Source organism: Artemia franciscana, chromosome 16, assembly GCF_032884065.1.
Source record: "Artemia franciscana chromosome 16, ASM3288406v1, whole genome shotgun sequence".
NCBI classification, from domain to species: domain Eukaryota; kingdom Metazoa; phylum Arthropoda; class Branchiopoda; order Anostraca; family Artemiidae; genus Artemia; species Artemia franciscana.
This window is the reverse complement of record NC_088878.1, coordinates 17,866,927-17,891,532: the sequence shown is the minus strand read 5'-3', so window position 1 is coordinate 17,891,532 and position 24,606 is coordinate 17,866,927. Positions and strand designations below refer to the sequence as shown.

General features: G+C 35.6%; 1 protein-coding gene across 2 annotated transcripts in view; it reads right to left on the bottom strand.

Annotated features, from left to right (window-relative positions):
* LOC136037162 (glycoprotein-N-acetylgalactosamine 3-beta-galactosyltransferase 1-like) overlaps nt 1-24,344 on the bottom strand; it is an 84,109-nt gene extending 59,765 nt beyond the window's left edge. The window contains exons 1-3 of one of the 2 annotated variants that reach the window (XM_065719697.1): nt 24,223-24,344; nt 5,574-5,700; nt 1,495-1,598 (exon numbers count right to left, since the gene is read on the bottom strand). In XM_065719697.1, the coding sequence (XP_065575769.1) occupies nt 1,495-1,598; nt 5,574-5,641 (172 nt within the window). In that variant the 5' untranslated portion in view covers nt 5,642-5,700; nt 24,223-24,344. Of the gene's footprint in view, nt 1-1,494; nt 1,599-5,573; nt 5,701-24,140 lie in introns of both variants that reach the window. The other variant, XM_065719696.1, reaches the window with a different exon arrangement.
* Between the last annotated feature and the right edge of the window lie 262 nt (nt 24,345-24,606).

Below are 24,606 nucleotides of genomic sequence, written 5' to 3'. Positions count from 1 at the left end.
CTTTCCTCCCCAAAGAAAACTCTCCCTGTGAAAATTCCCTCCTCTCTGTAGAAAGTCACCCCTAGAATTTTCCGTACATTTTCCAATAACATATACTACATGTGAACAATACGGGCAAATTGTGTAACTAATAGCCCTTTCCCAAGGGGCTAAGGAGGGCCACGTTATCACCAGAAGCATAATTACTGGCTATAAACTATGCTGAATGAAATGGCTATCTTAAAATTTCAAATAGATGTGTTTGGAGAAAAAGGTCGGGGAGCAGGGCTTATTGCTCTCCAATCTTTTTGGTCACTTAATACAGGAAATAGAACTTTTGATTTACTTTCGAACGAGCTATCCTTCAATTTTCTAGGATCATTGGTTCGGTATGATCGCCCCTGAATAGAAACAACTAAAACACAAATAAACACACATCCGCGATCTTTTTTCTGCCCCAAAAAACACAAAATTCCCCATTTTAAAATATAGGAGCTTGAAACCTCAACAGTAGGGTTCTCTGATATGTTGCGTTCGATACTGTGATATTCAACGAAATCACTTGACTTTTTCGGGGTATTCCCCCTTTTCCGAAAATCAGGCAAACTTTCTTAGGATAGCAGCTATTGATTGGTAAAATTAAACTTAATGAATTTCATTTGTTTGGAATCTGCGCAAAAAGCCAATTACTTAGAGGTATCTATTGTTATCAAAATTCCTTTCTTTAGAATTTCGATTGCTATTGGGCCTAGTCGCTCAATACTTACAGTTTTTTACCATGAACCGTTCGATCATTTTTTTTAATGAACATTTAAATTAAAAGTCAAAAGTTAAAACAAATCAGATTTATCTACTAAATACGAAGATCTACTATTGACTCAGCCATTGCTCTATATACAAAAGAAATACTGCTGTAGCCTAGTGAAAGCATTCAAAAAGTATTTTAGAAGAAAAAAACACTTTATAACGTAAAGAGTGGGGACGGAATTTACGTAGGAAGGATCTTTAATTTGGTAGTATTTGGCCCTAATTAGGCAACCATTTTGGCCTTGCGGAAATTTCTTTTTAGAAAAATCAGACTATTTCCTGTGGAATCAGGCTATGCATATACCATTCTAATAGCTCTAAACTTATCTATCTCAGCCTATTTTAGAGCTCCTCTTGATAAGCAATTCTGCCCTTTTGGAGGGTCAAAATTTTATTTTGTGACAAAATAATGGCAGAAACTGGCACTTTCCTGCCATTACATCTTAGGATCTCAGTTAGAAATCCTAACTGGATCTCTAACTGACTCCGTTCTTTTGTCAGTTAGAGACAAAAGTATGGTAGAAATCGGCGCTTTCCTGGGGAACAGTCTCTTGTGGTATTTAAAAAGGCCATCACAACACAAGATCTCGGTTAAATTGAACTTAGTCGCGAGATTTTACTACCACCGGCTTGATAGACCAGCATTGAAAAAAAAAAGACAAATAGACAAACCTCTTCAGAGGAAAGAAAAGAGAAAGTAATACATACGATAACGGCTCCATTCTCTTCCTGTTTGATTCGTTTGTTCAAAACCTGGGGCTAGTGTAAAAACTGGGTATGAGCCGCTCTTTCCTGTGGGAACTTCACTGAAGCTGGAAATATTTTTTTGGTCAAAAAGTGGTAAATAAAAGCAGTATAAAATATTAGGCCTTTACTCCCTCTGAATAAAAAAAAAAGCAGATGTGTGATCTTAGCGGATAAGAGAGTGGCTCCAGTATGAAGTTCCTATTTATTCCAAAGACTGGAGCAAACAATATCCGGGGCCCTTATTCAGGTAATGCGTTATATTATTTTATACTATGGAGAAGCAGACATTATCATAAACACTGGCAGTATCATATTACAGAAATAGTATAGAATTAAAATATTATAGAATTAAATATTTAAAGAAAAAATAAATATTTAAAGAAATTAAATTGTTAATTATTAATAATTAAAGAATTAAAGATATTAAAGAAATTGAATTATTGATATTTAAAGAAATAAAATTATAATAAATAATTAAATATTTAAAGAAAAAATATATATAAATTAAAAGAATTAAATAATATAGAATTGAAATAAAAATATTATAGAGTATCACATACACCTTTCAATCCATAAATTGTGTTCTCACCCTACTTGCTCTTCTCCACACACCTTCTCAGGGTGTAAGAGAGCTGAGCTAATAATACAATAATATTCCAGTGAGCTTGTCTTATGGATCCTTTAGATCCACCGCACTTATCTTCACTTACTAGGATTTTTGCTGTAGAGCGTGTATTTTTTTTTATCTAGAGCAGATTAAGCAGAAAGCAGTGTTTCTCTAATGGAAATAAAGGAGCGAAAGTAAAACTTTAAAAAAATCTGAAGCCTCTCACCCTAATGTTTCCTTATATTTGCAGGATTATAGAAAAAAAAAGCAAACCCAGGAAAATATAATGATATTTTAGGAGCCCAAAAATCTTAAAGGGGCCTGCAAAAAATATGAAAATAATGCTTAAGGCTGTCGACGGTCTTTCACCAATTAAATATAATGTTATTTTACCCCCCGCCTCAACAAAATCGTTTTAATAGCTGAGCAGCATACAAAAATAGAAGAATAAGTTCATAGGAAACTATTCCATAGGAAACTATAGGTCTAGCCAGACGTAATATGAACACTATAGTTTATACAATTTTAAACAATAGAAACACACTCAAGTATCGCTTGAAATGAAGCACTACTAAACTATAATATAAATTTTTTCTACCTTACAGAGGAAGATTAGTAATAACTCTTTTAGCACATTTATATCATACGCTATTGCAACCCCTATTTTAGATTGATAGAGTTTAAAATTATTAGCCATAGCGAGAAGGTCTAGTCCTTTTCTGCCAAGAGGAGCAAAAAAATAAGTTCTACGGTGCCCTTTGTCCTTTTTTTTACTTTCAGCTCTTTAAAGTGTGTGTAATATTCTTCAGAAGTAGCCTTTGGTTATCTTACGGTGAGGCTTAAGATAAGGTTAATATTTATGTTTAATCACTAGGAGCGAGTCGATTGTTTTCTTAAGAACAAAAAATTACTCCAACTGCAGTGATCTTTCTCGGTCAAAAATACTATCATCATAGACCAGTCATAGCTTTTAGCTGGCCGGAAAATAATTGTTGTCTACAGTCAACAGTTTAAGGTTTCCAGTGATCGAAAACGCCATTCCCTGCAATACAAAGCAACTTTAAATTCTTCGTCGAGAGGATCCAAGTCGACAAGGATCAACTTTTAAAGTATTCTATTAATATTATACAGAAGCAAATACCTTACAACCGGTTTACCAGTCTTGTACCATGACAGGTTAAATATTAAACAGCGAAAATTTGGTTCAGAAATGGGACACATCACAGCGCCCGGAAACGGAAGTTATCAATACGTCAGAGATTCAGTTGCTAGCACAGCATAAATATTAAAGAAGGCCGAATCATGAAGACAGGTGTGTGACTGATGTGTTTCAAAAATCTTTAATGGAGAGTATAGGAATTCTTGCTACTGTTTAATATTGATACGATAAATACCCTAAGCTATCTAAGTACTTTTAAACTCAAAATATATGAGCTTTAAAAAGGAGGAAAAAAAAACAAAAAAAGATGAAGACCTTTAAATGAACAGAGTGTCGTTCCTCGCGGTAGTTCAGCGCCTGTATCTCTTCTTCGGCCCTTGATCTTGATGCAGCAGCACAATTTCAAAACGAGAAACATCCAAAACAAATGGAGGATTTAAAACCCAAAGCAGTCATTGTAAGTTTTTTTCTAGCCGACTATGTATACAGTGGACACAAAACTAGTTCGCAAAGGTGTAAATTTTATTTTCCAATGAAAGGAGCTAATACGTCATCTAACTGGCGGAATACCAAGATAAGCCTGAGTGTGGCGATCCGGTGAATACAACGCTTATAGAAATACTCAAAATGTGTGACTTATTTGCCAGCTAATGGTATCTTTGCCAGCTATATTAGTATTTAAATACCTAAAAGCCGCACGTACCATTAAATTCCAGAAATACAAGTCTTAAGGCGAAAAGATATTATACATAATATTTTCTTTTTAAATTAACATTGTCCCTTCTATTACATCTGCTGATTCTAAACAAGCAACTTTGCAAGGAGAAAGAGCAAGATAAGCAATATTGAGCTACTGAGGAACAGAAATTGTCTAGCTACTTTTGAAAAGGTATTAAAATGCCAATTATTAGACTTCCAGACACACTGAATCTCTTGGTGCAATTTTTTATTAGGACCTAGTTGTTTCGCTGTGATTTTCTCGTCTTTGATGAAATGACTTTCATTGTCTAAGGAAGGGTACTGATCAAGTCTAACTCCAATCCTGATTGGAAAGTACAAACTCTTCCCTCGTCCCCCTGCATGTGCCTTCTTTGTGACATCAGTAAGTAAGTGATAAGCCTCTTATACCTACTGGGAAGCTTTACTTTACAGGCTACATTTAGTTAAGCCGATGGGAAGCTGCGATCGTATTTTTAAATGCAGACTTGTCACACTAGACTTTTGTGATGTTTAAAGAAACAAACTGAAGTCTCAGATGTGTTTTTCGGAGGTGGCTAAAGTTAAAGACATGAGCAGGATAGGGTGTAGGAAATATGTTCACCATCATTTTTGAAGTATTATTAGCGATATCAAACACGATGTAGCAGATTGTGTTGCTAACAATTTTGGTAAATAACTTGTCTGACTTTCCAAGCCTAAGAACCATCTCAAGCTAAGTCTATCCCCCGCCTATAAATGAGGGGAAACTTTAGGATATAAGGGTACTTATCTATAGACACCACACTCAAGGAGAAAAATTGGGTTAATTCTAATGAAATACAGCTACTTATAATGAAAAAAATACTTTAGTAACAAAATGATGGAAACTGCAATAGAGAAGTATGAAAATCAGGCCACCAGAACGCATTATATTAAATGGTTTGTAACCAAACCTAACCTAACCAAAATTCCAACTAAAATATTTAATTAAAATATGCCTATATTGCAGTTTATATACACACTCTCAAACCGAGCTGAAAGAAACTACAGAAAGAAACCTGTTCTGTAAGATCAAGAACTTGCGTGTGGTGGCTATGACAGATAAATACCGAACTAGGCCCTCTCTACTAACTGATCTCAGCTTAGAAACAGCTTTCCAAGATGCATTGAATTTAGATCTCCAGACGCTAAAAAGATAGGTCAGAAGAATCTTGGTATTCTTATAATGGCTGTTATATGTGCGAGTGTGGATGACCGCAAAACGAGATTAGTCTAATGAAAGACGAATAGCAAATGTAAGGTTGTAGCCTACTCCCGAAGCAGTGACAAGTGGAATAATTTTAGGATTACATTTTCAATATTAAAGTTAATAGGGCCTATTATACGGATAACAAACTCAATTTATATAAGTAATATTGCTGATTAGTAAAATCTCCCAAACTTCCGTGATATTTATATAACCGTTTAAATATGAACAGGCCAAACACGGACTAACAGCTTGCAAAACCCATAGTCCCGTAGGCTTAATAGCTATTACTTTTATTTCACTAAATTTCAGAAAACTTCCTAACTTGCCTTTCTTTATCCTCCTTTTGAACAAGGTTATACCGTCTTGACACACCAACAACATAAAATGAAAACATAAATCCAAATAGAGCACCCGTTGCTAGGGAAGCCAAAAAGGGACGTAACCTTGAGTTACCTGAAACGTAGTACATATATTAAATACATAACTTTTCTAAAGCTCAGTATGCTGAAGAGAGCTGATCATGGCTAAAAGTATTAATGAATTAGGGACCTTAAATACTAATAGAAAAATTAGAAAAATGAGCTGGAAATAGCACTTGGTTGAACCTCCTCGACTAGCACCAGTTGGAATCTCAAGCATGAAAAAGAAATTCATCTGCAATGTAGATGACATAAACCAAGCAAAGCCAAGGACAGATTTTGCCATGTCTGTAAGAACACCAATAAAAACCTTTTGATGTTTGTAGACGGTTAATGTTTGCAATTTGGAAATTTCCGTTCAACTAACCCTATATATAGAGCCACAAACAAACATACACTAACTTTATAATCGAAGGCCATTTATAATGGGCATGCGTCACCAAGAATTCACCAAGAATAGCTCTGAATTCAAGGATGACTTACCCCCTCTCCCACAGTCCTAGGGGAAGGGCTGTACTTGTTATGAACTTTGCAGTAAAGTTTGCAGTGAAGCTCTCAGTTTGAGTGCAGAGGATCTTCCAGATCTCTCGAGGTGCATGTAATTGTATGGTTACAGTAGATATTTCCTTTTCTCTCTCTCACACACTCTCTCTCCTTTCTCTTTCTTTCTATCTCCCTAAAAGCCTGAAATAGCTAGGTTTTTCTCACTAGTTTAAACCAGTTGTTACCTAAATTCATATCATTCGAGTTCGTGAGCTTTGTGCATGGCGAGTTAGCTAGACAGAGTAAAGCTTATATATTTTCCTTTTCATTGTTATTGTCCTATATTGGATAATTACTGTTCGATTCCAGCTTTAATTTTGATTTTGTCTTTACTTTTAAAAAAGCGGAGGTGGAGAAGGAGTCATAAGCACAGACAGGAAATTTTCTCAAAAAACTTCTGCCACAAAAGAAATTTTTCACAAAAAATTAAAGACCTATATTAAGGTCAATCTCCTAGGTTGAAAGCAAATTCTATTTCCAATAACATTGAAATACGTTACGAGATTTCCTCCTTTCTCATTGGCTTAATTGCTCCTTGAGGGTTGTACCAGAATATCTAAAGACTGTTGAATTTCCCTGAACATTAAGACCGGATTTAAAGGGAATTTAGATTTTTCACATGTCTAATTGGTAACAGCTGACCATTTGAATTTGGTTGATTACAAGTCAGATAACAGTTTAGCATTTGAATTTTCACGATGGGCAGAAAAAAAATACAAAAACAAAAAAGGGACGGGAAAACCTGAGACATTAGTAAGTTCTATCTCAACGTTATAGTAGAATGTATTACTTTTATTCATTTACAAGTTACTATTTCAAACAGTTCGTGGTAAAAAACTGTAGTAAGAAGCGACTAGGCTCAATAGTGACCAAAACTCTAAAAAACAAAGTTTTGATACAAATAGTTACATCAAAAGAATTGCATTTTAATACTAATTTTAAATATATAAGTTTCATAAAGTGTAGTTTTACCGGTCAAAAGTTACGAGCCTGAGAAAATGTGCCTTATTTTAGAAAATAGGCGGAAATACCCTCTAAAAGTCACAGAATCTTAAAAAAATCACACCATCAGAGTCAGCATATCCGAGAAACCTACTGTAGAAGTTTCAAGCCCCTATCATAAAAATGGTGGAGTTTTGTATTTTTGCCAGAAGACAGATAACGGGTGCGTACTTTTTTTTTTTTTTTTTTTTTCCTCAGGGGTGATCGTATCAACCTAGTTGTCCTAGAATGTCGCAAGAGGGTTCATTCTAACGTAAATTAAAAGTTATAGTGTCCTTTTTAAGTGACCAAAAAATTGGAGAGCACCAAGACCCCCTCCAACACACATTTTTCTCCAAGGTCACCGGATCAAAATTTTGAGATAGCCATTGTGTTTAACTTAGTCAAAAACCTAATAACTATGTCTTTGGGGATGACTAAATCCACCACAGTTCCCGGGGGAGGGGCGGCAACTTATAAACTTTGACCATTGTTACACATAATAGTTGTTAATTATGAAGTGTACAGACGTTTGGGGGGGGGGACTTTTTTTGTGTTGGGTTTAGGGTGGGTTGGGAGGGGGAGCAGGTTAAGTGGGAGGATCTTTCCATGCAGGGATTTTTCATGAGGGAAGAGAATTTCCATGAAGGGGTCGTAGGATTTTCTAGCATCATTTACAAAAAGACAATGAGAAAATTATTTTTTTTTTCAACTGGAAGTAATGATCAACATTAAAACTTAAAACGAACATAAAATATTACTTATATAAGGGGGTTCATCTCTTCCACAATACCTTGCTCTTTACGCTAAAGTATTTTTAGTAACTCTAACTAGTTATTCTACGGCCTTTGTGATTCAAGGGTCATTCTGAAAGATTTAGGACAAAATTCAAGCTTTATTGTAAAGAACGAGGTATTGACGAGGGGGCAAACCCCCTCACAATAAAAATATACAATTATATAAGTTCGTTGCATAAGCTAATTCGTAATGTACGTATGTATATTACTAACAAAAACGTTTGTAAAAAAATAAAACAAATCTAGTTGTATTTTTAAGTAACCAAAAATTGGGAGGTAACTAGGCCTCCTCTCCCACCCCCTTTTTTTACCGAAATCGTCCGATCAAAACTATGAGAAAACCATTTAGCTTGTAATTAACATAAAAATTGCTTCTCCAGACTAAACATCCGTATGATATATGGGTAGATTATTGCAAAATATATCGTGCGAAGAGTATGTTCCGGCAGAATATGCTTCAATCTTTTGAGGATGCCAACTCCAAGTGCAACTTTGGTGGAGATAATGTCGCTATGATGCTTCTACGATAGATTAAAATCAATATGGAAGCCGAGGTACCGCAGTGATATAGCTTGTAAAATAGGTTTTTCACCAAATAGAACTTTACTAAATACATCAACAGAATCACCCACTCCACAGAATGTCAGTAAAAAATTTTCTTTACATTCACACACAGCAAACTAAACTCGTAAACATCTCTAATCTTTTGAGAGTAATAAGAGCTTTTGCTATTAAATTATCTGCAGATTTTGCAAATTTTGTTAGCAATAATGTTAGTAATATATGTATCCTTTAGATAAACGTGCATCATGTTCACGTAAACTAAATAAAGTAAAGGGCCCAGCACAGACATTTTGCTATTTATAATGTTAGATATCGTCGTATGAGTGTCTACACCAGGTAACTACTTTAACCCATGAAATACAAGGCTTTCAAGCATGGACTCTTGATCATAATTATCAAGCTTTTTTTCTATTCGACCAATTCTCTCGTCCAAATTTTCAATTTGAAATCTCAGACTACCTAGTAGAGCCTGCTCAATTTTTGCAAACTATGGATTAAACTCGAGCGTGATTGAATCATAAACCTGGCTGATTATCAGTTCAGTACCTTCTTTTTTCAGTGAATTTGGATCATTGAACTTTTCAGTAACTGAAAGTAAATGAATGTAAGGAGCAACATTAAAACTTAAAACGAACAGAAATTACTCCGTATATATAGGGGCTTTTCCTCCTAACGCCCCGCTCTTTACGCTAAAGTTTGACTCTTTCTATTAACTTTATTTTTAAAACAGTAAGAAACTTTAGCGTAAAGAGTGAGGCGTTGAGGAGGAAAAGCCCCTTTCATATGCGGAGTAATTTCTGTTCGTTTTAAGCTTTAATGTTGCTCCTTACTTTCATTTAAAAAAGCTTGTTTTTTTTTATTTAATTTCTGGACGCTTTTGAATTAATTCATGTTTTGATCTTGGCTCTCCGCACATAATAATTAAAGCGAAATTTGCACATGAATTAATTGCAATTAATCGGAATATTTTGAGAAAAAGGAGCGAGGGAGGAGGCCTAGTTGCACTCCAAGTTTTTGATCACTTAAAAAGCAACTAGAACTTTTAATTTTTTACCAATGTTTTCATTGGTAAAAAATATTCGTAATTACGAATGAACTTACGCAACGAACTTCTATATCCGTATGTTTTTATTGCGTATATGAGGGGATTCAACCCTCGTCGATACCTCGCTCTTTACATTAAAGCTTAGATTTTGTCCCAATTCCTTAAGAATGACCTCTGAATCACAAAGACCGTAGAATAAATAGTTGAAATTACTAAAAATACTTTAGCGTAAAGAGTGAGGTATAACGAGAAGGTAAACCCCTGATATGCATAATAATTTTTGTTCGTTTTAAATGCTGCTCCTTACTTTCAGTAGAAACAAACTTTTCATATTTATTTTTTCATTGTTTTTTCAAATAATGCTCAAAAATCCTGCGCCACCTTAATTGGAATTCACTTCCTCCATGAGAGGTTTCTCCATGGAAATATCCTCCCATGTAACCCTCCCCCCTCAAATCTCCCCCCTAAACCAAAAAAATCCCCCTGAAAACGTCTGTACACTTCCCAGTAGCCATTGCTATATGTAAACATAGGTCAAAGTAACACAATAAGCACACATCCAAGATACGTAACCGACGTAACTGGACCAGATCCACACTCTTTGGGAGAGTTGGTATTTGTAATTTATGGACGGGTGATAAGATCTTAATGAAACTTCATATTTAGAACGATCTTGTGCTTTAGCACTCTTGTTACAAACCCTGACAAGATCCGGTGACAGTAGCCAGAGGCGGAGGGGGAAACCAAAAATCTTGGAAAATGATTAGAGTGAAGATATCGGGATAAAACTTGGTGGGTAGAATAAGCAAATATCGTAGATACGAGATTGACGTAACTGGACGGATCCACTCTCTTTGGGGGAGTTGGGGAGGGGAAGGGTTAATTCTGACAAATTAGAAAAAATGAGGTATTTTTAACTTAGGAAAGAGTCATCAGATATCAATGAAATTTGATGTTTGGAAGGATATCGTGTCTCATAGCTCTTATTTTAAATTCCGAACGGATCCGGTGATATTGGGGGGAAACTGGAAGGGCAAAAATTATGGGAAACGCATAGAGTGGGGGGATCGGAATGAAACTTGGTGGTAAAAACCATCGTAAGTCCTAGATATGAGATTGACGCAACTGGAACGGATCTGCTCTCTTCGGGAGAGTTGGGAGGAGGAGGGTTAATTCTGAAAAATAAAAAAATAAGGTATTTTCAACTTACGAAGGAGAGATTGGACCTTATTGAAATTTGATATTTCCAAGGATATCATGTCTCAGAAAACACTTAGAGTATAGGGGTCGTGATGAAACTTGATGGTAAAAATAAGTACAAGTCCTAGAAACGGGATTGACATAGCCGGAACGGATCTGCACTCTTTAGGGGATTTGGGGGGGGAGGGTTAATTCTAAAAAATACACAAAATTAGGTGTTTTAACTTATGAAAGAGCGATCGTACCTTAATGAAATTTCATATTTAGAAGGACCTCGAAAACCAGATCCCCCATTTTAAATCCCTACCAGATCCAGTGTCATTAGGGGGGGGGGCGGAAATACTGGAAAACGCTTAAAGCGGAGGGATCAGGATGAAACTTGGTGGAACGAATAAGCACACGTCCAAGATAGGTGACTGACATAACCGGCTCGGATCTGCTCTCTTTGGTGGATTGGGGGGGGGGAGTAATTCGGTAAAATTATAAAAAATGAGGTATTTGTAACTTGCGAACGGGTGTTCAGATCTTAATGAAATTTGATATTTAGAAGGATCTTGTGCTTTAAAACTCTCATTTTAAATCCCGACCGGCATTAAGCCTTTGATTTTCCTCTTAAAGCAAGCTATTGATTCTTAGAATTTTACTAGAGCTCACATCACATGAGCTCTTGGCTCTTCTTGAGCTCGTCACAAGTGCCATATGAGCTCTTAGCTCTTGTTTTTGACGAATAGTATATAAATATAAGTAGATTCAAAAATTTATTAAATACCCCTAAGAGGTTTCCTTCCTCCCTTACCTGTATTTATGACCCCAGGGCAAGATTGCCCAATGTTTATTATGTACCTTCAAGAACATATGACTTTAAATGACATTAATTTAATATTATATGCATTACTCTGTAAAGCAAAGTATATGATTACCGCGGTTCCAAACCGGGGTAATCAGTCATTTATGAACGAGCCTATAAATCGTCAACTATGTAAGATGTTGGGGAAAAACCAAAATATTCTAAGATACGGCACTATTGGGAATAAAATGAGATCCCGTGGAACTAAAATGGACGAATATCCTACAACTTTAGATAAAAAAAATAATGTTCGTATATTTTATAGGCCTACAATCGGCGTTTCTTTACTTTTAAGAGCCAATAATGTTTAAAATAATGTGTTAAAGAATAACGTTCTTTTTTTTAAATAATATTCATACATTTTATAGGCCTACAATCGTTATTTCTTTACCTTTAAAGGCCGACAATGTTTAAAATAATGTGTTTTTAAGAATAATGTTCTTTTTAAGAATAACTTTCTTTTTAAAAATAATGTTCACACATTTTAAAGGCCTACAATCAGTGTTTCTTTACTTTTAAAGGCCAATAATGTTTAAAATAATGTGTCTTTAAGAATATTGTTCTTTTTAAAAATAAAGTTCATACACTTTATAGGCGTACAATCGGTGTTTCTTTACTTTTAAAGGCCAATAATGTTTAAAATGATGTGTTTTTAAGAATAATGTTCTTTTTAAAAATAAAGTTCATACATTTTATAGGTCTACAATCGGTGTTTCCTTACTTTTAAAGGCCAATAATGTTTAAAATGATTTGTTTTTAAGAATAATGTTCTTTTTAAAAATAATGTTCATACATTTTATAGGTCTACAATCGGTGTTTCTTTACTTTTAAAGGCCAATAATGTTTAAAATGATGTGTTTTTAAGAATGATGTTCTTTTTAAAAATAATGTTCATACATTTTATAGGCCTACAATCGGTGTTTCTTTACTTTTAAAGGCCAATAATTTTATCTGCTTTGTAACAGCCGTGTAACCTAACAAATTCCCATTCGTATGAGGTGTTAAAAATGATATTGCCTCAAGGTGTTGTTGCCAATTATACATGTTTTCAACTTCCTTTTAAATCTGGTCGTAATAATAAGGAGATGTCAACATTCTTAATGATATTCTGGCAAACCCCTTAAGGAGTGCTTAAGCCAATGAGAAAGGAGAAAATCTTGAATACTAAGAATTATTGCTAAAAATCATCTCTCATAACTACAAACTTAAGAATCTTTGGGCTGTATGATTAGTACAACTCTTTTAAATAGTAAAGGAAGAATATCTTAAATGGCAAATTTTAAAGGAAACTGATGATAATAAAAAAAAAATTCACGGCCAAAAATTTTGAAATCTTGTGGCAAATCGAGAGGCTACTTTACAATTCTCTACATCTTCCAAAAGTAATTTTATTACTACTTTTAAAAATTAGAGGTGTCCCCACTAATTAATTTTTTATGAAGCTCTAAAGAATAAAAATGCAAATTTGTTCGGCCTATTCATGTTAAAGCTTTCAATAAAGCCACAATAATTTTTTCATCAAAGAATCTGCTCGTGTCTGCTGTTAATACGCATTTCACTGCTATAGGAAAATAGCATTGGCTTCAAACCTCGGAGATTGACCTTAAATCAAAGATGGAGCAGAAATCAAGTCAAATAATTTTTCAAGCGTAGAACTACCTTAAATGACTATCAATAATTAAATGAAACCCAAAATGAGCATAAATTACAATAAATAGCTGAGTCAAAAAAAAAAGAACAGAAATTAAAAGGCGTAAGGCTGACGCCCTTCGTGCCGAAACATTTACCCAAAGACATAGTTCTTAAACTTTCCAGCTATGATGAACAAAATGGCTATCAAAACATTTTATTGGATGTATTTTGGGAAAGTAATGCATTAGAAGTGGGGGGGGGGCTGGTTTCCCTCTAATCACTTTTGACTCTTAAGAACGATGCTGAAAATTTCAATTTCCAATCGAATCAGCTCCTCCCCAGATTTATACATCAACTCTTTCCATACGAAGGGCTTTGGTAAAAAAAATAAATAAATAATACATAGCCCCCACTTCGGTCTTTACTTAGGTAGTGCTATTGCGCTGCCTATGATTGGCTTTAAATGTGTAAAATACACCACTTTTACCATTATCCGTCAAAAGGTAAGAGCATGATAAAATACGCCTGGTTTTTGAAAAAGAGGAAAAACACCCCATTTAGGAGGAGTTACGTCGGTGAAAAATTACACCTTCGCATTCCACATAGCAGGTAACCCTGTGAAGAGTATTTCAAGCCCCTCATCAACAAAAATACGAAATTTTGCATTTCAAACGGTTCGTGTTAACGAACTGTAAGTAAGGAACGATGCGGATCAATAGTAACCGAAACTGTTAGAAACAGTGTCATGATAACAATAGTTACAAGAAAAAAAATCGAATTTTGATGCTTATTCAAAATATGTATAACTCATCAAATTTAATCGTACCCATCAAAAGTTACAAACCTGAGAAAATCTGCCTTTTTAAAAAAAAAAAGAGGAACAACACCCCCAAAACATCAAGTGATCTTAATGAAAATTAAATAAAAAAAAGCTTTTTTAACTGAAAGTAAGGAGCGACATTAAAAATTAAAACGAACAGAAATTATTCCGTTTATGGAAGTGGTTATCCCCTAGTCAACGCCTCGCTCTTCACGCTAAAGTTTTTTATTGTTTAAAAAAATAGAGTTATTATAACGAGTCAAACTTTAGCGTAAAGAGCGAGGCGTTGAGGAGGGGACAGCCACTTTCATATACGGAATAATTTCTGTTCGTTTTAAGTTTTAATGTCGCGTCGTACTTTCGGTTTAAAAAAAACTTCTTCTTTTATTCACTTTCTGAATATTTTGAATTAATCCAGGTTTTGATTTAGACTCACCGTACATAAATAATTAAAATGAAATTTGCATATTAATTTTCCTTTCTTTTTTGGCTAAATGGCTTTCAAAATTTTGATCGGACAATTTTGAGAAAAGAAGGGCGGGGGGGTCCTAGGGGGAATTTTTCTCTAGTTTTCTGGGTTACTTTAAAAGGACACCAGAACTTTTAATTTTATTTAAGAGCGTTTTTATTAATAATAAATATACGTAATTTACGAATTTACTTGTGTAACGACTTCTATATTCGTCTATTTTTGTTACGTATATGATGATGTTAGTCCCTCGTCAATACCTCGCTCTTTACGCTAAAGTTCGAATTTTATTCCAATTCTTTAAGAATGACCCCTGAATCACAGAGGGTTTAATTAGAATAGATAGTTCTTATGAAAGTCCTCAAAAAACTTTAGCAAAAAGAACGAAGTATTGACGAGGGGGCGAACCCTCTCATATACTTAATAATTTCTGTTCGTCTTTAATGTTCATCCTTACTTTTAGTTGAAAAAAACATTTTCTTTTTAATTTCTGATCTTTTTTAAATAATGCTGGGAAATCCAGCAGCCTCTTCATGGAAAATTCCCTTCTCCCATGAAAAATTACTCCACGGAAAAATCCTCCCAAGTAACATTCTCCCCCTGACACCCTTCAACCAGAAAAACACCCCACTGAAAATGTCTGTATACTTCCCAATAACCATACTATAGGAAACCGTATCCAGAGTTCACAACTTGAAGCCTTTCCCCGAGGACTGTGGGGAATTAAGTCGTCCTCAAAGACATGGTTATTTGATTTTTCGACTATGCTGAACAAATAGCTTTTTCAGAAAAATGGCTAAAAAATTGTATCGGGTACATTTTGGAAAACAATGAGTGTGAGAGGGGGCCTAGTTTCCCTCCAATGTTTTCGGTCACATAAAACTGGCACTAGAACTTTGAATTTCCATTCGAATGTGCCCTCTCGCGCTATTCTAGGGCCACTGGGTCGATACGATCGCCCCTGGAAAAAAACAAAACAAAACAACAACAAATAAACACGCATCCGTGATCTTTCTTCTGGCAAAAAATACAAAATTCCACATTTTTGAAGATACGAGCTTGAAACCTCTACCGTAGGGTTCTCTGATACGTTGGATATAATGATATGAATTTCGTTAAGATTCTATGACGTTGAAGGGGTGTTTACACCTTTTATCGAAAATAAAGCAAATATTCTCAGGCTCGTAACTTTTGATGAATAAGACTAAACTTGATGGAACTTATATATTTGAAATCAGCACAAAAATCCATTTCTTTTGATGTAACTATTGGTATCAAAATTTCGTTTTTTAGAATTTCGTTTAATATTGAGCCAGGTCACTCCTTACTTACCGTTCGTTACCACGAACTGTTTGATTTTATTTATTATTACGTATATGAGGGTGTTCTTCCCCTCGTCAATACCTCGCTCTTTACGCTTAAATTTGAATTTTGTTCCATCTTTTTCAGAATGACCCCTGAGTCACAAAGTCCGCTTAGTTAGAACAAATTTGAAAGTACTTGAAAACTTAGCGTAAAGAGTAAGGTATTAAAGAGGGGTTGAAACCCCTCATATAATTAACAATTTCTGTTCGTTTTAAGTTTTAATGTTACTCCTTACTTTCAGTTGAAAAACTTGTTTTTTTTATTTGATTTCTGATTGTTTTTTAAATAATGCTGAGAAATTCAGCGCCCCTTTCACGGGAAAATTATCTTCCCCAATGAAAAAATTCCTCCATGGAGAGATCCTTCCCCCGGAGAAAAAATTCCTCCATGGAGAGATCCTTCCCCCAAAGGAAAAGTTCCTTCATGGAGAGATCCTTCTCGATTTGCAGTCCCTCCCCGAGGACTGTGGGGGATTAAGTCATCCTCAAAGACATAGGTATTAGATTTTTCGACGATGCTGAATAAATAGCTATTTCAGAAAAAAATTTCGGGTGACTTTGGGACAAAATGAGCTTGGGAGGGGGCCTAGTTGCCCTCCAATTTTTTTAATCTCTTAAAAAGGGCACTAGAACTTTTGATTTCCGTTCGAATGATTCCTATCGCGATATTCTAGTGACTGGATCGATACGATCGCCCTCGGGAAAAATCAAAAACAACAAAAAACAATTAAACACGCATCCGCAATCCTTCTTATAGAAAAAAATACAAGATTCCACATTTTGGCTGATAGGAGCTTGAAACCTCAACAGTAGGGTTCTCTGATACGCTGAATCTGATGTTGTCGTTTTCACTAGAATTCCATGACTTTTAGTGTGTGTTTCCCCCTTTTTTTGAAAATAAGGCAAATCTTCTCAGGGTCCTAACTTTTGATGGGTAAACTTATATATTTGAAATCATCATAAAAATCTGATTCTTTTGATGAATCTATTGATATGAATGAATGAATGAATGAACTTTATTACCCGTAAAGTATAAAAAAACACAAAGTACGGAGTATTATAAATAAATATAAATAAATACGATAAACAGTGAAGAAAAACAAAATTCAAACTAACAAAAGACAATATGGACTAATCAACCAGTATCAATATGGAAAAAAGGCTGCAGAGGGTCATAAACGTGAATAAAGTTGACAGTCTTTTTACATAAATCATCACTGGAAGACCGAATCCGAGAAGGCACATCTACTAAACCAAATCGAGCAATTATTTTTTTGTTTCGGTGCCATCTAGGAAGCCGGAGGAGGAATTTGCAGTATCTGAAATAAGCCGTACGTAGAGTATGTCGATCTTTCTTACGGAACAGATGAGCCATGCCTGATAAAAACAAAAGCACAGGGGCGCAATAAGCATTATAAATCATGCAAAAACCGTTGCGGTTGTAACGGCTTTTGTTTGGGGATATTTTTCCGTAAGCGACGCGTAGGGTTTTCACGGCTTGATTCACTAGGGATGAACAGGTAGCGGAAAGTGTTGGGCCGAAACACAGACCAAGCCAACTAACTAAAGAAGAACATGGTAGAACTGCAGTCCCAGTAACGAATTGAGCGACCGCATAAGGGCTATTAAAACAAATAAACTCGCATTTAGACGCATTAACTGACAGTCCAATCTTAGATAGTTCATTGGTTAATATAGTAAAATTAGAAAGCAATCCACGGCGAGTCCGGGCAACAAGAAGAACGTCATCTGCATATGCAATAGAAGACAAACCAGTACTACCGTAAAAAACAGAACTTCTAAGGGGACGCAGGCACGATGCAAGCACGCATTTAAATATACTAGGATACAATACGGCACCTTGCCGAACTCCCTTATTAATTTTTACTGGGTCAGATATTTGGCCATTCCAGGTAACTTGAATTTTAGACTTTGAATACCAAGAAGACAATAAACTTAGTACGGAAGGATTAACACCTGAAGACGCAAGGGAAAATAGAGCCTGAGAGTGCACAATATTGTCGAAAGCTCCAGAAATATCAACAGTAAGACAGTATAAAGACATTTTAGCTTTTACGGCATCTTTCATGAGTCGGCTTAAAACATTATGTGCATGGGAGCAACCGAAACTTTCCGAAAACCAAATTGAAAAGGCGTAAAATCACAATTCGACTCAATTTCTGGTAGTAACAAATGTTCAAGCAACTTACTTAAGAAACACGATACTGTAATGGGACGATAATTCACACATGATGTGGGGTCCTTGCCTCGCTTTTGAATAGACGTTACACGGCCACAAAGGAAACTATCAGGAACAAGCGACTGTGCTAAGCAAGACTGGAAAAATATTTGTAGATGGTTAAGTAGAGCAGGACAATCATAAGCAAAAAATCGGTAAGAAAGGCCGTCACTATCAAGGCTATTTGAACGCTTAATTTTTCTTAAAGCCCGGCGAATTTCAGATACTGCTACAGGCTGGACATGAGCCTGCAGGAGACGGTATGGTAAAAGCGGTTTAAGCAACTTATAATAAAAAGACTGAAGAAAACTATTAAATACACTGAACACACGCTTATAATGATCAACAAAATTAACTAGCTGGAGACAAGATAGGGTAGATGGAGAACATTTCTCACTATTAATAACCTTATTCCAGGAGGCCTTATCTGTGGGGCCTGGCCATGCATTCAAGCGTGCCCTCTTCAAACTGGCCTTATATTCAAGTTTACACTTTTGTTTCACAGAGAAAACAGCTCCGGAAGATGGTCGGTCACATGATATCCGCATACGTAGCCAAAATTTGGCTTTTTGCTTAGCACGTTTTACTTCAGGATCAACGTTCCAATTAGGCTTTCTTGTACCAATCCTAACTTTATCCACAGGCACTGCAGCTTTGGAAGCTGATTTAAGGCAATGGACGATTTGACAATAATAGAAATTTAGGTCAACTGTACTTGAAGGCAAGAAAACTGACGTTTGCAGCAGGTGATATGGCACTTTTATGGTCGAGAGTAAAGCAGTTAGCGTAGCAAGGTATAGTGGGACATTAGCACGATCCCAATTCAACTTCGTATGCCACTTCGGCTGAGCCGAAAGTATTTTGCCAGATAGCTCACAGGACAAATTACAGCTAAGAATAAGGTGATCGTCGTCAATCTTCTCTTCGTCCACCCTGACAATCGATGATATTAAGCTGGAACTGGAAGAGATCACGTGATCCAGGTTCGATTTTGAACAGCCTCTGTTATGAATATACGTGAATGGGAGGCTCTTAACTGCGACGTGATATATGCTAGGAAGGGATTCTAGCAAGAGGATTGATCTATCGGAGGTACCAAGAATGTCACAGTTAAGGTCACCAGCTAAAACCCAATTTAGGTCTTTCAAACGTAGACTTTCAAGTAGAGACTTTAAACTGGAGCACCATTTAGCGAAAGATGTGAACGATGCTATAGAACGTCGATCGCAAGGTAAGTAAACGTTTATAAAGGCGGTACTGTCACATTGAATCGCTAAGATGTTATCATCACAATGAATCACAGAGGGCTTTGATGGGGAACGGAAAAAAATTGCTAGGCCACCGGAAGGGCGGCCTCTAGTTTTCTTGGCCTCTTGCGAAAAGAAATGGTGGACAGAAGATCGCTTCAGGCTAGAAACGTTTGATTTGGTCAAAAGATGTTCTTGCAAGAACACTATGTCATGGACTAATAATTCATTAATTAACAAGTCTTTGTCTTTTGTGCCGTTAATATTAAGAGAAGCAAAACTTAAAATAGTGGCTTGGTTCATTTTGGAGCAGAGTTCAGAGCGCGTTTTATCACTGGGCAATTCATACTATAGGAAACATGAGCTTCGCCGCAGTTGGCACATTTCGGAGCCTCTAAGCAAGGATTGTCTTTAGTATTGGAATGGCATCCAGAACATTTAGAGCACTTCATCTCATTCGGGGCACATGGGCAGTGAGCTAACGAATGATGGATACTTTGGCATCTAAGACACCGTCTGGGCAATTCCTTGTATTCCGATATTTTAAGACTCGTAACCCAAGCGCAGACCTGTAGCGATGGCAGATTTTAGTGCAGCGGAATCAAGGAATTCTAAACGGAATGTATGAGAAGAGCCGATCTGGCTGGCCTCAACAAGACCAGGAATAACGGAGATGAGTATACTGCTAGAAACACCATCGGGAAGTGTTATCCCGAGAATTCCGTTTTTTAGAGTTTTGGTTACTACTGAGCCGGGTTACTCCTTACTTACAGTTTGTTACCACGAACTGTTTGGCCATTTCGTAATATACAGCACACCAGAGAATGTTTAAAGCTCCTATATACAAAAATGTGGAATTTTGTATGTTTTGCCAGAAGAAAGGTGACGGATGTGTGTTCTTTTGTTTTTTTTTGTTTTTTTTTTGTTTGTTTTTTTTCAGGGTCAATGATATCAAACATCTGATCGTAGAAGAGCGGGAGAGTACTTATTTGATCGGAAATCAAAAGCTCTATTGCCCTTTTTAAGTGAACGAAAATATTGAACGGCAACTATCCCCCTCCCACGCTCACCCCCCAAGCCGTCTGATCGAAATTTTTAGATAGCCATTTGTTCAACATAGTCAATAAATCTAATAGCTCTGAATTCAAGGATGACTTACCCCCTCTCCCACAGTCCTAGGGGAAGGGCTCTAAGTTATGAACTTCGCCCATTGTTTACTTTCAGCATTGATTATTGGGAAGTATATAGAAGTTTTCATGGGGTATGTTTCTGGTGGGGGGGTCGAGTGAAGTGGGTAATTTAAAGGATTTTTCAAGGAGGAATTGCTCATCGGGCGACGGAATTTTCCATGGAGGGCGAGCCAGATTTCCCAGCATTATTAAATAAAAGATCAGAAAATAAATTTAAAGAACAAATTTTTTCATCTGAAAGTAAGGAGTAACATTAAAACTTTAAACGAGCAAATATTAATACGGATATGAAGCGGGTCGCCCCCTTGTCAATACTTTGCTTTTTACGCAGAAATTTTTTTTTTAGTTCTTTAAAAAAAAATATGTATTTTAATTAAACGGCCTTTGTGATTCAGGGGTCATTCTTAAAGAATCAAGACAAAATTCGAACTTTGGCGTAAAGATCGAGGGATAGATGAGGGGCGACCCCCTTCATATACTTAACCATTTCTGTTTCTTTTAAGTTTTGATGTTGCTCCTTACTTTCAGTCGAAAAACCTTGTTTTTTAAAAATTAATTCCCGAGAAGATCGATCACAGATGCGTTTTTTTAATTATAATATTTGCTTGTTTTCCCAAGGGGTGATTGTATCATAATATTGGTCTTAGAATGTCAAGGGAGGACTGATCTCAACTGAAATTCAAAGTTTCGGTGCCCATTTTAGTAGCAAAAAGGATGCCTCGTCGAAATTGTATTTTTGCCATTTTGCGACGGAAACAACAATTATGATCCTATGAATCCCATAACACTTTTGAGCGAAAACTCTGAGATAGCTAAGTGATTAAAAAGAAAAAAAGGAATAACAAAGAACCCTTAAAGGAGCTTCGCAGTTTCAGAGGCACTAGTGCCGCGTGTTGGCGCATTCGTTCCTAGAGATACAAAGAGTCCACACAATATCGGGTCTCGCGTATAGCCCCTGGAAAATCCCCCACAGAAAATTATTCTCATCAAAACCATCCCCCCTGAAAATCACCTCAGAGGAGAATCCCCCTGACAATTCTCCCTAAAAAAAACTCTCCCCACATAGAAAATCGAGCAGCGAAAGGGGAATCAAGATACATAAAAATGATGAAAATAAGGAATCTAGAATATTCCACCTGTATTACAACACACATGTACAATGTATTGTGTAGAAGCAAACGGTTTGTGGTTACCACGTTACCGTCTTAAAGTGCTTGTATCTTAATTATTGACATAATAGTCGCAAAATAAATTTGAAAAATACGAAAATATGAAATTTGAAAATATATCTAAATTTTTCAAGATAAATTTGAAAAAATTTTAAGAAAATTTTAAATATTATTTATTTAAAAATAATTTTTAAATAAATTTAAAAATAAATTTTTAAAAAATACGAAAAGAAGTAACGTATGCCATTGCGATAACGTAGCTTGGGCCATTAACGCAGTTGGGCAAAAGTAAATCAGTACTATTACAGGTCATAAATGGGACTTCTACTGGAAAATCTTTCTTAAAGTTAATTTTTTAATTTTTCCAAAAAGAAGATTTTCAAATAAAAGCCAAAGAGCGAATTCCAACCAAACCCGAGCAGAAATAAAATAAAAGAATAACCGAAACTCAGCGAATATAAATTACAATGAATGAATAATTGAAACCCAAAATGAATAGGAAAAAGAAGGAATGGTCACACTATACGCAGAGAAACCAGACACTGCTAAGTGGGACTGAGTGTCATTTACTCTTTACTGATAACCTTGTGTATTTTGAACAGTGTTTTTGATTTGTCAAAACATCAACAACAAAAACAAAATAATATTGATTCCTGGATGTCTCTGCCGCTTTCATGTTTCAATTTTATACAATTAAAGAGGGATTGTTTAAACTTATTATGTTTTCAATAGGCGCAAATGACCCTCTGACATTTAGAGGTTTTAGGAGGGGCAAAAGCCCTATTCCTGTGTGCCATAAATTCTGTTTGCTTGGCTTGATTATTCATTTTAATTTTTCTTCGCTTTAAAATTCGTCAAATTTCTTTTTCACTGTCCTTGGCAATTAAATATATGATTAATTCCATTTTAATAATTCTTTTTCGTTTCTGCTCGTTTTTGCTTGTAAATTTTTTTTCGGTTTAGAATCTAAAGTGTGAAAACCAATTTAGGGAGGGAGGAATTGTTACGGCAGTGGTTGTTATATTTGGAACGAACATTGAATGGGGAATCGAATGGCTTATTTCTTCTTTTTCTTCTACACAATAAGTTTTGGCCCAATAAGTAAACTTGACTGCTGATTCTGTTGGTTTATAGATATCTTAAACTTCTTTCTCGCCAAAAGTTGGCTCAAAATGAGGAATTAAAAAAAGTCAACAAACTTTTGGGGTTTAATTAGTGCCATTTTAACTCCCCATTCAGCGCTCTTTCCAAATATTTAGTAAAAAAACAAGTTTTTTAACTGAAAGTAAGGAGCGACATTAAAACTTAAAACGAACAGAAATTACATCGTATATGAAAGGAGCTTCTTCCTCATCAACGCCCCGCTCTTTACGCTAAAGTTTGACTCTTTCTCTCAACTCTTCTTTTTAAAACAGTAAAAAACTTTAGCGTTTAGCAGTTTAATGCAGTCAAATAAAACCTTAGACTATCCATAAACTTGGTCTGATTTTGTTCTTGTCTTATTTTCCGGATCAGTATTATTTTGTATAATGAGCAAGCAGCTTATGAGGAATAAGTACGAACAAATATTAGAAACAAAGTAAGTCAGCGAAGTTTTGTATGTAGCCTAAGGCTATACCTGTCCCTAGTGGGATGGGGGGGGGCTGAAGCAATTGTCACGGTAGCGATCATTATGTTTGAAAACAGTGTTGATTGAAGAATCAAATGCCATTACTCATTCTTATTATAGTGTTTAATTCAGAAGAGGGTAAATTTTTTGTTCTTCGCATTATTGATTGCGTTTTCAACAAAATATCGAAAATATGAAAGCCGACGGAAGAAGGTGTAGAATCGTTAGGTTAGGTTATGCTATTTTAATATACCCAAAAACCTAGAAATATTTTGGTCATTTTCAAGAGCTCAAAAAGGGCTGAAATTTGAAGTTGAGAAAAAAATAATTATTATATTCATAAAGAGTTTTAAAAAAGACACGAGTGTTATGTTCACTTTATTCGTAAGTCAATAATATGACCAACGCAAAATTTACCCAGAATAGACCATAAATAAGAGTGTTACCACTTTTATTTGTATCCTAGGGCTCTGTCCAACCATTAGGAGGGAGAGGGAAATTATGCTTAAGCACGAAGCGACTCTGAAAATCTGTTCTATATACATTTTTTGAATGTATCGAAGTGATAATTATGTTATTATATTGTTCCCTTCTGAAGTGGGCAACAACTAAACTGCTACCAAAATTTATACATTCCGAGAGGAAATTTGATAAGCTATCATTTGGCTGATAAATCCCTCCAAATCACAGACTAGCTATAATTCTTTTGATGCCCAACATTCACCTAAACTTGAAACTACTTAAAAAAAATTACTTACGGAACAGAGGAATCCGACGTAGAGGGCTCATCTCTTAACTAAAATATAACTACTAGTTAACTTCTCACTGAGTTCAACATACCTCAGTCAGCAATTGACTTTGCTCTTGTCGAAAGACTGGTCTGCCACGAAAAATTCAGGTTTATCTTACCTAAATACCTTCGCGTTGTTTGTGTGTCAGTAAACAGCGAGACAGGTAGTCGCAGCAGTACCAAGATGGTTAAGCAAGGGATTTGCCTCCTAGCTTGTACAATTCGAGCAAAAGTAAACAATCAGAAGTCCTGTTCTTAATTGAAGAATATAATAACTAATTTTCCGTCGTTTGGTTCAGATAGTGTCCATGCCTTTCAAAAATAGTGCTTGGTTTTGACCAAAGTTGTTATTTAAGGATTTATTAGGTTGTTGGCTACATTCCTACTATTTTAATAAACTAGTATTGTTACTAATATTGTTAAAAGGATTAGTA